A 17,839-nucleotide genomic window follows, 5' to 3' on the forward strand; every position below is an offset into this window, starting at 1 on the left:
AGGTGGAGAATACCTTCAAAAAAAAGGAAGCCCTAGTCAGCGTCTTTATGGACATTGAAGGAGCTTTCGACCGAGTAGCATATCAATCCATGAAGACTGCGATGGAACGTTTTGGAGTTTCCCCAGACGTAGTCAAATGGATAGTAGCCCTCCTAAAAAGCAGACAGGTGAAAACCAAGTACGGGGACGAATCGGCTGCGATCACGGCCAAAGAGGCTGCCCCCAGGGGGGAGTCTTATCTCCTCTTCTGTGGGCGATGGTAGTGGATGATCTCCTAAGAAAAACAGAGCAGAGGGGAATAAGGCTACTATGTTATGCGGACGACCTAGTTCTTATGATTAAAGGGAAAAACATAGGCAGGCTGGAACGCCTAATACAAACAGAACTGAACTTCATAAGCAACTGGTGTCATGGGGAAGGTCTGCGGATCAACCCATCAAAAACTAATATGATTACCTTTACCAGGAAAAGGAAATTCCAGCTAGCAAAACCGGTCCTGGAGGGAATCAGCATTAACCAAACAGAGGAAGTGAAGTATCTGGGTTTAATCCTGGATGAGAAGCTCACTTGGAACTCCCATATTAGAAACAAGACATCCAAAGCAATAATGGCCCTCGGGGCCTGTAAGAGACTCTTTGGATTTAAATGGGGACTTAAACCCAAAATGATATATTGGATCTACGAAACCATAGTAAAACCAATGGTCACATATGCTGCTCTAGTGTGGTGGCCGAAGGTCGAACAAACAACAGCTGCAAAAAGGCTACAGAGTCTTCAAAGGTTAGCTTGCTTAAGCATCACGGGAGCAATGAGCTCCTGCCCAACACTTGCAATGGAAGCGGTTCTGGGTTACACTCCTCTTGGCCAGGAAGTGATGAGAACAGCCGCGATGAGCGCAATGAAGCTACTAGGAACAAAGGTAATAAATGCTACCTCCCTAGAAGGCCACATGAAGATATTGGAAAATTTTCCTGAGGCTGAAATGCTAACCAAAGTATCTGATACTATGGTTAAGAAATACTCCTTTGAAAAACCATATACGGTCTCTATCGGAAGTAGGGAGGAATGGATTAAAAGGGAGGCCTACCCTAAAAAAGGAGTCCTGAAGTTTTTCACTGATGTTTCACTCCTAGACTCTAGGGCAGGATATGGAATACATGGACCTGGAGTTGACATGGCTGTGCCCCTAGGAAGACATGCCTCAGTTTTTCAGGCGGAGGTCATGGCAATAGATTCGTGTTCCAGAAGACTCACACAGTTGAGGACAAAAGGATTATCATACCTAATACTCTCTGATAGTCAGGCTGCACTGAAGGCACTGGATACCTGTTCGATTGATTCGAAAGCAGTCTGGGAATGCAGAAATGCTCTAGCAGAGCTAGCAACAAATAACAGAGTAACACTCGGTTGGGTGCCGGGTCATGAAGGAATTCATGGGAATGAAAAAGCGGACATCCTCGCCAAAAAGGGAGCAGAATCCACATTGGTGGGGCCTGAGCCAGGTTGTGGGATAGCCTTCTCCAACATTAAAGCTCTGGTTAAAGATTGGGAAAAGAGGACAAGATACAAGAATTGGAGCAGAGCCTCGGGTTTAAGAATATCTAAAATGTTTATCTCTCCTTATGCAAAAGGGTGGATAGCTCTCCTAGACCAGAATAAGGAGGATATAAGACTGATATTGGGAATGTTGACAGGACATGGCCCTCTGAGGAAGCACCTTTTGAAGGTAGGCCTTAATCGGAGCAGCGAATGTAGACTCTGTGGAGAAGAGGAGGAGTCAGCAGAGCACATTTGGTTGGATTGTCCTGCCATCGTAGAGACTAGGAAAAGATACTTGGGAGCATATCTCCTCAGCCCCAAGGACATCAGAGAACAGGAGCTCTTAAATCTGATTGGTTTTTGCAAAAGCCTCGGTTTTTGAAGGCACAAATTAAAGTAAGGGAGGCGCAAAGGTCCTTTTAGGACTAAGTGCGGGGACAAAGTGTCCTCTTCCCCCAGAAGGAAAAAAAAAAAAAAAAGCTATTATCTCAAAGCTGTTATAAAACAGGTGTGATTATGTTAGCGGTAATGTTAATGAATTTGCAATGGTGTCGTAGAGTTAACGAGACAGCGAGTCACTGTCAACCTATTGTATTCCTAATGTTTCAATAAAATGAGAGTTAAGGGAAATAACTTGGTTTAGTTGGTTATAGAAGCCTTGACTAAAAATCTTCTAAATATACTGTATTTTACGGATTTGCAACATACATGGTAGTAGGTCTGTGTAATTGATATAGATCAGTTTATCTTGTATTGTATATTCTCATTATGCCTTTCATTTTTAACGGATGTACGTCTCGAGCTCAAATTGAAACGTTTATTCCTTCCTGATAAAATTACTCCCGATCACATAAAAAAGTGCAGGTAGGTTCCATTTTAATACGTTGAATCATGTAAAAGTTAGCCTTCTAGAAATTTAAAGGCTAACTTCTGGAAATGCCAGTAATCTATACTTACTAACGAGGTACGCTCCAGCATAGAATATAGCGAGGGCATCCTGGAAGGATGTGGCTTTCCTGACAGGCTCCAGCAATATGGGCAAGTTTCCCCCAACGTTGTTCATGACAAACAAGAAGACACCGACTGTGGTAGATCTCACGGACAGCGGCACGATCTCCACAAGTATGGCGAACAAGATGCCAAACCACATCTCAGCTGCAATTGCAAATATTCAATTTTACCAATACAAAAATAAATGACGCTAAAATAAACAAAGAATATACAAACAACACCAGTTATGTTACAATGTAAAAATTGTTCCATTTAAAATCAATTGATATATGAGCATTAAGTAGTTATACAGGATAAAATAAAGTAGTTTCCTAACTAATCTACGTAAGGTTGAATTAAAAGTTGGAGATAATATGAGATAAAACTCATGACACATAAAACTATACAAAATGTATTTTTAGTTTCTTAAATGACAACCTATGATTATTTATACCTAAAAAAGTATGTTGACGTGTGAGTCCTAACTGGTTATTTCATAAATTATCTTCATGAAGTTTCAGTAATTCATATCTATTATATCAATGATAACGTGATATTACCCTGATCAACAAATGATATGCCATAAACATTCGTCAATATACGGAGCGATTCAAAGTGATTAAGGTTTCATTTACATTTGTTCACATCTCTATGATTACCAGAAGCCAAGTACATAAGTTATATTCTAGACTTTCCTACATTGCGTATAAAACATTCTATACAAATACTGCATATAATATCTAATCAATGGTATTGAAAATGCGTAATTAATACTAACCAAAGAGGTATGAAATGGCTAGAGTGATCATCGCTCCAACTGGACCCATATATATGCTGCCAAAAGCGAATGGTGTAGAAATAAGCTGAAATAAAAAATTATAATGGTTAATTGGTATGATTTGAATTTAGGTTAATTTTATATTAGTATCAAATCCTTATAATTTCCTACAGGAAATCACTTATATCATATATGATCACCTCTAAGAAAGATTTAAAATAAAGCACACGTTAGATAACATTGAATTGTGTAAAGACATCTTTTCAGGGTCTAAAGAAGTTTGGTCAATTAATAGATTTATATTTTTACGCAATTATTTTAAGTTCTTCCTCGTGATACAAATACCAACTTTAAAGGTTATAAAATACAGGTTCTAGTCTAAATGTAATACATCAAGGTGTATACACTTTAACCTTACTAAACGTTCATCTAACTCAAACGATATGTCAATGGTCCCCATAAGGCTCTCCTCAAAAAATATAAAGCCTCCCCCTATAACAAGTTATTAAGAAATATCGGAGCAAAAACCAGTGTAAGGCCAAACGATAACAGAAATCAACAAAACTAACGAATTGTGGCTTCAAATCCACTTAAATCTATCTGCGCTTATAAAAATTATAAATTGTTAACTGGTCAAAGAGCTTACTTACCTTGACCAGAAACTATCGTTATTCCACACTAAAGCTAAGATCATAATCTTAAAAAAGTTGTAATAGAAGGTCTGCTTAGAGACTTAGTCATTTCGGAATTATCAGAAAATCAAATTGCATAATAAAAGAAAAATATAAATTCAGTGAAAAAATCTTTCTCCTATGTCTCCTAAAAGATTGAAGACTACCCAGTCAAATAAAAGCAACGATAAAAAAATTATTTTAAACTTTAGTTTTGAATTTCACCTTGCCTGAATTTCATTATAACCAAATTCACACAATTCGTATTTTTGTTACCATCTAGCATTCGATTTGGGAGGTTTTTACACCAGACTGAATTTTATGGCTTTGAAGTTAGAACTAGAACTAAAAGTCTTGTTAGTGATAAGTTCAATATTTTATGGATGTATTTAAGGAAATATAACATCTATAAATCAGTTTTTAAGTCAGAAATGATTCACTTATAAGCCTAATACTGTTTATTTATACATTAAACACTCCAAGCAATATGCTTTATATAGATCTCAGTAATGCCCTAACGTCCTTCTGCAATGTTCCAATTGCTCTTTGTTGGATTTGCTTTCCAACAATTGCGTCAGTTTTTCACAAAATGTAGTTCACAACATAATTAGTTGATGTGTAAATGTAGTTCAAAAAAAGGTTTCAGAGAGGGCTTATGCCCTTTTTTATATGGACTCCATATAAGATGAGTTGATACATGGACATTCATGCAGTGTGGAATGAAAATTACGGATGATGTAAGAATTGAATTATTGTGAAAAAGCTAATCGTCAAGAACAATACAACATTGTTACCTGACTGATAGCGAGCACTGCCACTCTGGATTTGATGCCCATCTTGGCAACAATCTTGTCAGAGACGATACCCCCGAACACCACTCCAACTCCTCCGATGATAAATGTGACGAAGAACAACCAGCCGCCCAAGTCAATGTGGGGAAACGTGTCTCGGTAAAACAGGTCACAGTTGTAAGCAAAACAAAGCCCCCCTGCAAAAAATAAAACATATATATATATATATATATATATATATATATATATATACACACACATACATACACACACCGGTTTTTCTGTTTTTTGTTTTATAAACTTTGACCTACTTGGAAGAATATATATATATATACTCTTCCAAGTAGTTCAAAGTTTATAACAAGCAGAAAAACCAGTGTTCACGTTTTAATTTTCGGGTTCCCAGAACCCTTCATCAGAAACCTTTTGTGGTTCAATCAATGTTGCCTTTAGCGGGATATTCATTTTCAGTACTACTTTTGAAAGGTTTAGAATTTATTAACATATTACAAATGCCGCATCTTGGCTTGTTACAAGGATTACAGACGTTACATTTGATGTTATTATATAATGTGTATATATTATTATTATACATATTAAACGTTATAATTCTCTTTAAATCGAGCACATATAAAACTTACAGTTCTCATTGATTTGGGAGAGCCGATGTCCAAGCATTATAGGGCGTGGGAATCCTGTGTGTGACCGTTGCATTTTTTATATTATCAGTTCTGCCAACCTTGTACTGTACCGACTCTTCCTCTTATCCTGTTTGATAAGATCCCAGCACGGGCCAGTGGCCCATGAGGACGGGCAGAATAAGGCTAAGATATTGGCCTCTTCTTAAAAAAGTAATATAAACTTAAATTGAATAAATGCAAGGGAAGAACTAAAAACCATAACTGGCAATGGCTGTTTGCGATCGTAGTGTTAAAAAACAGAAAGTTTTGAAAACTGGTATCAATCGCTTTCTTCACGTGTTGTATCCTAAAACATAAGATTAAGCACGTCTGTCTAACTACTCTGGAATTCAACATTTTTGCATGCTTAACTTTACGTTTTAGTATTTTAACACATTGAGAAAATTTCGAATACTAGTTCTCGAAAATGTGTCTTTTTTGTAACACTTTAAGATGGCAAATGTAATACTGATATCCTTTCAAAATCACACGTCAGTACCGGGCTATATAAATGCTAACATGAGAGCAAAGAGGAATACAATTCTATAGCTAAAAATTTAAAAAATTCTGAATAAAACCTATTCCATGTAAACTTATAAATAAACTAGCCTACCAATTGGCGGTCCAAGATTGTGTACAGATTAATCAATTATACAGGCGGATTCGTGACATTACATCAAACTTCAGTGGATAATTTCATTCACTAAAATACATAAAAAACTCCTATAAGTATTCTAAAGTCCTTTGCTATCAGTCAGCATGTGTTTTATTTTATATAACATGTTTTAACTCATACACATTTTCAATTACAGTATTGTTAGTTTGCAAATTTATTTGTCTTATTAGAGGTCTTAAAAGAAAGGAAGTAGTTTCTAATTAGTAACAAATTTCAAAATGGCAGCCTGTTTATAAAACATGTGTGTAATTTGTTGTTAAAACAGCCACCATGTTTATACAAGTTAAACTGTTCCATTTACTTTCAAATTTAAGTCAGTACTTAGATAAGTCTGAGCGAAAAGTATAGAAACAAAGTAACAATGTTAAAGTTTGAAACATTATTATGAGTTTTGCACTGGCATGTATAAGAAACATACAGACAGATAGATGTAAGACCATGCACGTTAGAGCACATTTTAGATTACCTCTATTGCTTAATTTAGTTTAAGAATTAATCCCCTGAATTTAGGTGCAATATCTATTGTATTCTTAGATGTAGTCTTTCACAAAATGTATGCCTAATTTTAGTTTTAATATTTACATTTACGCCTAGTTATATTTATATTTGTATTAGTGCAGGGCCTGTTATGTATTAATTAACCAATTAGTGCATGGACATGAACTAGTGCACACTGTTTGTAACTATTAGTCAAAACTTTATTTCTTTACATGTAGTAATTTTTTAAATGTTGGTTAATGTTTAATTTTAATACCTATTTTAATGCTTAGTTTTATTTATATTTTTAGTACATGACCTGTGGACATTTATTTGTGCACGGACTATAATTATGGCACGCAACTAAGTTTTGTAGTTGAATGTTGTTTTCACTAGACATAGCCTATTACAATTTGTAGATCGGCTGAATAAATCATTTGAATAAATCATTTATCACGAAAACACCCTGCATATGAGTATTAATTATTTATTCTCTAAACAAAATTGAAAACTGTATCACCATATTGGCCAGATGAACAATAATTTTGTTAAAATATTTTAAAATTAAATTTTCTTTATGTAATTATTCTTTTGATAGTACAATTCTTTTTCAATTTTTAGTCTTTGAGATATTTCAGGCCTCGGTAGTACACACAGGCTTTAGATAGCTAATGTGTATGTAACTTTTAACTGTTTCCTTATATTTGGAGTGAATATTCTGCCACTCTTTTGTTTGAATACATATTAGATTTAACAGAAAATTAGCGAATACATGTAATATATAATCTACAATATATACATATATAACCTTAATTTAAAAGATTACTCTTCACGACTTATAATATAACAAAAAGTCCCCTGATTTAAAATTACTCACCGGTGTGTGTCGGATGGAAGCGGCTATACACAGCATGACAAACCGAGGCTGCAGCATCACTTTCCAGGCACTGTCCTTGGTCTTGGCAGCCTCCTGTCCTGTGCCCGTACCCTCCTCGTGCTCCTCTCCGATCACTATTCGCTGGGGCTCCTTCAGAGTGGTGAACGTTAGGAACCCGATGATAAGTGCGATGATGCCGCTTCCATAGTAAGCCACTCGCCATCCCTACAGTTACATAATTATTTAGAGCATAAAGAGGAAAAAAGTGCATCAATATTTATTGAATGTGTAGTCATACTTGGATGCTCGTGATGACCCATATATTATTATCTTATTTTCCAATCTTCAGAGATTGTGAATTATTATTGACATTGATTTATTATAAGAACATACATCTCAGTATACACTTGGAAAGTGTACAGCACGTACTAGTGTTTACAATACCATCTGACGTTTTGTCTTAGTTTGGGACACACGGACTAAGGTGTCGGATTTTGAGTTAGAGAACGCAGGTTTAAATCCCACCTTGACGACTTTAATTTAATCACTTTGCATTAGTACTATTTCATTATTCTTTATTTACCGACCATTTTTAATGTACGATAAAAAGTCGTATGAATTTATTCCGTGCATATTTTAATGTTCACGGACATGGCAGGGTAGGCCTACTTTATAATTCGAATGACACTAGATGAGCTTCTGGATAGAATCAGTACAGCATTGTACCGTGCACTTCATATCTGGAATGTTCCATGTACTTCTATCATTCTACTACAACATGTGGACTTACGGTCCATAGTGTTTCCAAAACCGTAGTAGAGAACTACTCTGGATCTATAGTATTTGAGAAATTGGCAGAGTAAGGTTGAAAATAAGACAGTCTGACCCATTTTAACATAATGCATGTAGTGTGTGTTTATAAACCCTTAACATAAATACAAATTCATTCCAAATAGTATAAATGTCGGATATCTACGATACATATGTAAATGTAAAACATATATGCTCATAAGTTCCATTACATACAAGTTGATTTTGTATACTTAATATGCCTTAACCAAAAAGGATATGCCATCTTTTAGGATAACAACTTAGTTACAATAATATTGGTGTGATTTTGGAAAACGTATGCTCTAATGTAGACGCTCGTGTATGCCTTACATACAATGTATTCTGTCAGTGTATTGTATGCCTACGTGATCAATATTGCGATAAGCAAACATATGTATAATAAAGCAGAACTTGACAGTTTGTAGCTATCCAGAGTCTACAACCACGCTTTCCATTTAAGGACCTTTTTTGCATATCCTGATGTTTATGAGAGTTTTATATTCTGTAAACTTGAATATGTAGAAGTCGCTGAACCTCACTACTTTCTCAATCCATTTGAAGACTGACTTTCCCATCAGTTGTTGCACAATGTCTTGCAAAATAGAAATTGGTAACACTGCTAGGCTTCCACGTTTTAAAAGTCCATTCTTACCAGTTATCACGTGGTCGTTTTGTGTAATTCCTCATACAAACAATTCTTGGATTATTGTGAAAATACAATGGACTGCGACCTACCAGCAGCCACGCGTTGAGTTCGGTGATGTACCGTCCGACGGGGAAGGACAACCCGATGCCACCGTAGATTCCCCAGTTGAAGATCGACATTACCAGTCCTCTCAACTCCTGCGAGAGAAAAGAATAATAACTATTATAAGTATTAAGGTACATTAATAGCAGAATAGGATATGGGAAGGTACGAGATATAGTGAAATACATAATAAATCAAATAAGAAACGATATTAAGTTATTGTCATTTCGCTTACCTCGGAAAAGATGTCCGACAATACCCCTGTGGACATGGGGTTGAGCCCGGCCTCTCTACAACAGAGAACATACCGTGGAATAAGCAATGTTATATTATGACAGTGAAATCTTAACGTTTTTAACAATCTTATCTCGGATTCCTTCGTCACTGTCCATCGTTTGCTCTTCCACCTTTGCTAACGTAGATAACAACACTTTCACCTATTTACAAATACTTGCTAAGTCATCGAACGGATAAAATATAAAAATAAATTTAATTAGTAATTATTAATTTTGTTGCATATGGCATTCTATCAAAGAAACCAAACGAAAATATCAATTAATAGCAGAAAAGGCTAGACCGTGTGCTGCTAACGTTTTTATAAATACAACATTGTAGTTAAGAAAATATTGTATTAAATTCAGTATGAATTATTTTATAGTTTTATATTTTCAAAAGGCTAACTCAAGTATCAACCAATTCTGTATTTTAAATATTTTTGCTGATCGGATTGGACATTTTTTTATTTATAAGAATAGTAAAATAAAGGTTTCATATTTAAAAAAGCGTTGAGAAAAGTTTACTGTACTAAGGAACAAAAAATTACTTAACGTTTTATTTGGAAAAATACAAATAATCATCCAAATTAGTATAAAAATACTGTTTTGTGAAATGATTTTTTCTTAATTACATAGGATGTGTTGTTTTTATTCAGCCAATACTAAAATATAGTTATATTGCCATACATTTGCTCATATGAAAAGCATTGGACTTGCCAATACAGTTGGACTGAATTAAGCTTAATGGAAATTTCGTTTCACATTCTTTGCCGTAAACCACGCGGAGAGAATGATGAAACTTTTATGCAATACTAGTAAGTAGTTTTAGTATGCAGCGAGTCTAGCAAAGGCGCAGACCCCTGCCCCTCCCCCCACTCACCTGCCACCGTCCCAATTCCTATCTCTGATGTTGAGAAAGATCATATCGTTAGAATTTGTCCATAATTACTTAAGAATCTACGGTTTTATTGTGTATGATTGTGAAAAAACTTAAAAGCTTTCGATTTTGATACTTTGATACATTTAAAATAAATGGCCAATCTGACAAAATCACAAACCAAAAGATTTTATTCAAAGCCGTCTATAGGGAAATTACCAAAATTTTTAACATTTTCATAACAAATTTTCTTATTGTGATATTATGTCTTATTTTAAAGATTTACATGTCTATAAAATGAGACGTTTCCCATAAAATAATTACAACAATGAATACGAAAGTAAAATTGTTTAACATTGTTCTTATAGGGCCAAATTGACATGACCAAGACTAGCCCGCTCTTAAGACGAATTTCCTAGGAAGAAAAATTTTATGAGCAATAACATTTAAATACATAATCTAAATATCTCGGAACATGGTAGAATGTAACGCAACTTTAAGGCATAACATAGATTTTGTTTTCAATTTCAAATCATAGAGAATGTGAACCATAAGTAAATGTTTAATTTTAATTAGTACGAATTAATTAATTGTGTTTCATTTTTAATGAATGTCTCTCCATTGTAGGCAAAAACAAAAACATTTTGGAAATATAATACATGAAAAGTTGAAATAAGAACTACCTCAATGAACCTAAATAGGAGTCTAATATGTATTGCTACTGTGTCTGATTCATTCATTGAGGAATTAAATCGTTTTTAAACATTGAGTAACGATTAGAGGCTGTTCTGTAAAACGTCTGGCCACAAAAGGGGCCAGGCCACTACACCTTTAGTAGGCCTATTAGTCAACCATCTGTCAATGCTACACAGCAGTCAAGTTTGGGACGACTGCGAACGACCAACCAGTTTATCTATTAACCCAGTTCGGTACTCGGTTAGGCTGGAAAGAATCTTGTCATCGCTAAAATATTGACCAACCGGTCTCACTCACCTCCACATTCATTACTGTACTTTATTACTCTATCAAGCGAGTCGTTTTGGGTTCGAGAACTGATCTGCGTTCTGAACTGACCGTATTACTTGTTAGGTATTTAGTTAACATGCCAATATTACTCGAACTCCACATGGGGTCTGAGAGTTTCGGAATTTTTTCAAAACTAAATGTATTTTAGTTTGAGATGTCTTTCAATCAATTGTCCAACGAGTGAACGAATATGTATTAGCCTATTAGTGGATACGTTTCAGGCTCTGTGCAAGTATTTTCCAAGAAGGTGGGAAATATCCTGCGAGTCTATATCCTTTAGAAGTATATATCGGGTTTAGGCATGCTTTTCTGAATCTTATAGAATCTCACGAAAGTTGAGAGCAAATTTGCACTGTATAAGAACATAACCGAGTTGTTTGTGAGACATACAGGAAAATCCCCCTAACAAAGGAATCGATCGTGAGCCATGCTGGTTTTGGCTAGAGTAGGAAATGGAAGGGTAATGAAAGGGTTATGGTAATTTTTTACATGACCTGTTTTTAGCTTGTCATACAAGAAATCACACGTCAGATACGTAATCGTTAAATCAGTGCCAGCCGCCGAGATAAATACACTGAAAATCACCATTTTTGGTATCTTTCAATCATTCGATTGTGATAGCTAATCAAGTAAAGTCAAAAACGTCCATTTACACTAACCACCGGTACCGGTACGTCATGTGTAGCTTTAAGAATGTAATACAGCATAATTTATAATGTTGTATACACTCATAGATATTATTTAAATTTTACAGCACTCATCACGCATTATATCCAACTACTTGAATATTATTTGGTCACCATTTTAATTATATTAATATAATGCCAATTTAAATTAGTTATTACTTCTGTGGAACCGATACCTTTTTTACACTGCTCGTTAACGGAATAAAAGCATTATATTGCTGCTCTGATCTTTCAGACATTTAAGTATTTAAAACAGTTTTATTCACACATTTTTAGAGTGATTTCAAATATTTATATTTCCCGTTGAATAACAAGAGGTGTGTAACACTAATATATACAAACTATGAATAATGAATAATGTAAAATAACTAACAGTAAACTACCGTTATGAATTGAAGTTTATTCCTGCACTACGCAGAGAGTTGTATACTCTCTTAATCGTGGGAATCTTTATTCTGAAGGTATCTCATTACGATGTAAATCACTAACACATGAAGGTTTTACCACAAAGCAGACGGTTGTTTGTAAAATAAAAATGTACACTATACTGTTCTAAAGGGAAAGCTTTTGTAATTTACATTTTCAGACAACCATTAATACTAAATTAGTCACACATTTAAAAATAAGCCGTGGCACTTCGCGCTAAAATTGAATCACATTGACCTATAAAAAAATAAAATAAAATTTTGCTGATTATTTATCTTCCTTTAACTAACTGGGGCGCACAATTTTTGATCCTCTTACAAATTAAAACAATTTATAAAATAACGTATATTAATTATGTCGGATATATTGGCCACCTTAGACTTAAACCTGTTATGTTTTAGTTAACTGCATGAAAAGAAAATCCGTTTAAAAATCATACAAGTATTACAATAGCAAAATTACATAAGAAGCCAAAAACTAGCGTCAGGCTAAAATTATCATCAGGTTAATCATCATGTACAAGTATTGGAAATTTCTGTACATATCCAAAGTTGATACAGTTTTAATCCTTGTACTTATTCGTATATTAAATAGCCACTCTATGGCAAGGGGAGAGAACGGCCTAATTCTCTGTACAGAGAGTACTTACCCAGCAGCAAAAAGCATTCTCAGAACTACAAGGTGCCAGAACTGCTGAGTGCCTCCCATCAGGATGATGGAGACTCCGCACACCAACACACACAGGCCCACCATCGGGATCCTGTACTCAACAAAAAGTAGATATTAATTTTTATTTTTAATTTGGTTTATTACATTACATTCATTCCTGTTCAACAAAACGATTATTCCGTTATATATATATAAACAATACTTACACTACTTAATTATTACATTAATGAAACAACTCTCGATTTCAACTTACAACAGATGAGGCGGTCAAATACTCTGGCACGTCGTATAGTTTCACAATTTATTTATTTCTTAACGGTAAGCCCAATTTACAGAAAGTTACACTAACAAAAGTTTTTTTTTTAATTATCAAACATTGTTTTAATGTAATACGATCAACGGAATACGTAGTATGGAAAGTAAGTTATTTGTAAAATAAAAACTGACATGGTTGATGGAAATGTTTTTGCTAACTATACTTTGTTAGTGGACGCTTTGAAAGTTAAATACCGAAGGTAAAAACGAATAACAAGGTAAAGGGTTTAACTAGGTTTAACAGAATCTGGCGTGAAGACGTTTTCTTGTTACCACAGAGACTACCGTAATCTTGGTAGCTTCATCTTAACCTACAGAAACAGATCTCAAATAAGATTTAACCAAGAAGTGAACTTGCTGTAAAAATTTAAAGTGTCACATATGTTTGTACTTAAAAGTCTTTCGATCCTTCTTTACTCGAAATACCTGTTAACAAGTGAACACGAACGAGGCTCGGGGAGGTAGGTCAGAAATAAACAGTAATCGGTACGAACATTTGATAATGCACCAACTAAATTGTTACTTAGATGGTTTGATAAAAATATTCACTGAGATAAGGTCCATTTTCACCCTTTGAGTTACGTAATGCTTGCCGTTTTCATTTATTTTGACATCCTCGTTTTTTCGGAACTTATTTTTAACGTTACGTATTTGGTGGGCCTAATAAACGAAAATAAGATAAATCAAAATCAGAATTTAAAAAACTAACAATCATGCAGTTGTTACACGTCTTGATGCAATTATTACTTTTGTATTGACTACGGTCATGGCACTTTTAATGAGGATTTGCAGAGAATTCACATTACTAAACTTTGTTATTGGATTAGTATATAGTGTAAATTTTTTAAATCTTACGTTTTACTTTCTTTAAGTATAAATGCAGCAAAATCCGCGCTAACATATAAGTGGTGAGCGTGATGTCGTGCTGCATGATCAAGAGAATTTTGTAGCCAAAAAACTTATCTACTTATAAGGCAGGCTCTCAAACATTACAAGGATCGCTCCGAGGATTACGATAGATCGTAAGATCTCGATAAGATCGCAGGCCTTGCAAGAGCGAGCCTTGAGGTTGGAAAAAGAGCCATTATGTGTTTATTGAGCTCCCTGATGGCAATAACCCATTCACTACAATAATGAACCAATCCTGTCGTTTTATGTCAATTTTAAAGTACGAATACATCTAGCGGAATTAACCTGCTCATCCAAAAAAGCCTGAGGATAAAGTTTTAACGTCGAAACATAAACATACGACATAAACAAACATAAAAAATACGTATTAGTAGTTTATAAGTATACATTGTTATTAGTGTGTAGTTAAATACTCAAATGTAACTAATTCTTGATCAGTGCTGTATTTTGTATTTGTTGTAAAAATGTGTTCTCAAGAAATAAAATCATTCTTCTTCTTCTTCTACATATCCTGCATAGTAGTAGATTATCAAACATACTAGATTTTAGTTTTGTATTTGGTTGTCGTGTAATATATATTTAACATATAACACTCTGTATGTAGTTATTATATAATTAGTTGATTTATCTTTTTATTATTGCTTGTATTCATATTAGTAAATTCTAGTTTTTAAATAGGTTAATTTTAGGCAGTTTCTATATATTTCTAATATATTTTATTTTATTGATCTCATGTAGGTTTTTTAAGTAATTTTCATCATATGAGTCATTCCGCAAAACGTCAAATTCACTTAAAACTAAACACAAGGCCTATATTTATTAATGTTAAGGTATGTATGTGTAGTGAAACTGGGCATTATTTAGATAAGGAATGGCTGGATCCTAGATTTAAGTGAACGACAGCAGTGATAACACATGCTGCTCGTAAATTTTAATGAAATCAGGCTTCATTAAATTAAAATTTTTAGTTCATTATGAATCAATTAGGACACAACGGCAATAAAGTATACTGTTTCAGTAGTAATAAATCAAATGTATTATTAATAATAATTTATCTTCCTCAAATGGTTCGGTCGGGCAGGTACGGCATCTCCCACTTATACGAAAGCCATTTTATAAGCAACAGTCATGACTAAATATGAATTTCCTTCACTGGTCAAGTCAAGGGCTAAAGGCAGAGTTGCCTCATCGGCACCGTTCGTGAGAAACTAGCAGTGGCCAGTGGTCTCATCGGAGTGCGGACCGCTGCGCCTCGCCTCGCCGACCTTCGTGCAATCGCCGCTCATGCATCTAAGCTCACAAATACCGGCTAAAATTACCAATCATTCAAACAGCCAGATCTTGCAAGAGATAACACTAAAGATAACCTTCCTCCTTGACAGAGTTTCCGTTCACGTTGTGGATGTGGCCCTTGAACATGCCACCTTCAATTAGTCACAGCAGCCTATTGAAGCTACTCCATCTTATTAGTCTTATTAGACTATAGATCCATATATCTTTTAGTCATCATAAATAAGCGCCATTTGGCGAATGCTCACAAATTAATGTAAATGAATACTTTCTATTTTAGCACTAACCATTATCTCCTAAATGGTTAACTCGTTTAACGTTTAACTCCTAAACCTTAACCTAAACGTTAAACTCCTGATGGTAACTCGTACTACATTGTTAGTATCAAAATTAGTATTAATAAAAACATAAGTGGTATAAGTTAAATAGCTATACCCTGCTCTGATGTTATCTGATATAGCGTAAAAGAAAAAGTGTAAGAAAGAAATCATAAAAGTTGAAAAACTGTAAAGGTCGAGTTCTAGTATCATATAACGCGGGTTTAGATCCTGTGACTGTTCCACTTGTTATCAATAGCGTTCCCCTTGTACTGTATCGACTCTTCCCTTACCCTCCAGTATACTACGGGATATTCTCGCACAGGCCTAGGGATAAATAGGATAAGGGTTAATTAAGTAGCTTTCTTAGAAGAAATAATCCTACTTCATCTGGCTTTTTTATTTGCGTAGTAAGGATTACACTTAATGTTCTATATTCTACTACCGAAATTTATAAATATATATACATGTGTACTGTTCATACAAAATAGATTCAAAACAATTAATTATTTTACCACTGTTAGATTTAATAGATATACCACGAGGAAACCTGTTTTTACAACTGTGGGGATACATACTGTCAAGTTGTGTTATGTGACATGAAAATGAAATAGTAAATATGTGTGCATAATGTCCACATTTTGATTACTGTGAGTCCTATCTAATTAGTAATGACAATCGCCTGTGTTATCTGTCAGTTATCTGTGTTGTGTTGTCTGTATGTTGATCTTTGTGGTTTCCGCCAATTCTCTGCATTTTCAATATAACTCCCTCTCGTAATCTTTTAAAACCAGGAGTGGGGCGCTGTAGGCAGATGTAAAGTGAATACGGAGCAGCATGTTGTGGCAGAAAAGGCAATGGGATAGTGGGTATGTCGGTATTTCATTTATATTTTTACACTGTACTCTCGTAGTTAAATACAACCATTTTATGAGTTGATCTTGAGGAGACATATTTATCTAAATCAAAGATTGTTGATCTCAAATATATGAAATTTTGAGAACAAATTAATGTGAGGAATTAATTAAAATTTATGAATGGTAACAAAATGACTACTATACCTATTTATGCCTAATAATTCATATTGCCTAAAACTGTGTACATTTTAAACATGTTTTATTCCTATTTAGTGATAGCACACAAAATTGTAAGAGTTCGATAAAAGAATTGATTTGGGAGAAAAAAACAAAGAAGGTACAGTTTAAAACCAAATATGAGCAATGGTATTTGTATAACAAGGAACGGACGTCTGTCGGGAAATTCAGAAGAGAACGCGACTTGGAGAGGAGAGGTTGCTAACCTCCCTCCCATAGTACGTTTACAGTAGTGGCAGAAAAGCCAAGGTTGACTAACAGGAATGTCAGGACACTAGATTTACCCACACCAATTACTGTGGGAAATGCCACTTTAATGACCCTTCGTGACTTATTCCACTTTGTTTTGGTTCTGTACACAACTTCTCAACTCTAGTTAAATAAATACACCGTACTTTCCGTGCTTTCATTTTTACACATCTATTGTCCTAGTCTCGAATGTTTTGATCAATATTGAATTTATAGGAAGGTACCAGAACACTAGGATGCTAACCAATATGTGATATAATATCTCAAGAGAATATTTATTAACAGTTTTATTTGTTTATAACCGTTTTAACTAACTAAAACAAAAGTCATATAAGATTATACTATAAATATCTTTTTCTTCAATGTTTGGTTGCCAATGGCCAATTGGAAAAGATAAAATGTAACAAAATTAGAACACTACTTAGAGGATTGGAATTTATCATATTATTCATTCATCTTTCTTATCTATCTCTTATTATTCAATCCATCCTTATTGTATATGCTTACCTCATGCCTTAAGGGTTTTTGAAACCTGAAGAAAATAATAGATTATCGTTGGTATTACGTCATTAACTTCTTGGAATTCTATGCCTTAATTAGAACTAGTTAATACGTAAGGTCCTAATACCTCCATAACATCAAATAGTA

At 34.5% G+C, this 17,839-nt stretch overlaps 1 protein-coding gene across 1 annotated transcript in view; it reads right to left on the minus strand.

Annotated features, from left to right (window-relative positions):
* LOC124369179 (putative metabolite transport protein HI_1104) overlaps positions 1–17,839 on the minus strand; it is an 82,439-nt gene that overhangs the window by 10,723 nt on the left and 53,877 nt on the right. The window contains exons 4-10 of the mRNA XM_046826989.1: positions 12,998–13,108; positions 9,294–9,348; positions 9,046–9,153; positions 7,485–7,704; positions 4,773–4,969; positions 3,308–3,392; positions 2,497–2,694 (exon numbers count right to left, since the gene is read on the minus strand). Coding sequence (XP_046682945.1) covers positions 2,497–2,694; positions 3,308–3,392; positions 4,773–4,969; positions 7,485–7,704; positions 9,046–9,153; positions 9,294–9,348; positions 12,998–13,108 — 974 coding nt within the window. The remainder of the gene's footprint in view (positions 1–2,496; positions 2,695–3,307; positions 3,393–4,772; positions 4,970–7,484; positions 7,705–9,045; positions 9,154–9,293; positions 9,349–12,997; positions 13,109–17,839) is intronic.

The sequence above is a fragment of the Homalodisca vitripennis genome, chromosome X (genome assembly GCF_021130785.1).
Source record: "Homalodisca vitripennis isolate AUS2020 chromosome X, UT_GWSS_2.1, whole genome shotgun sequence".
In the NCBI taxonomy this organism is placed as follows: domain Eukaryota; kingdom Metazoa; phylum Arthropoda; class Insecta; order Hemiptera; family Cicadellidae; genus Homalodisca; species Homalodisca vitripennis.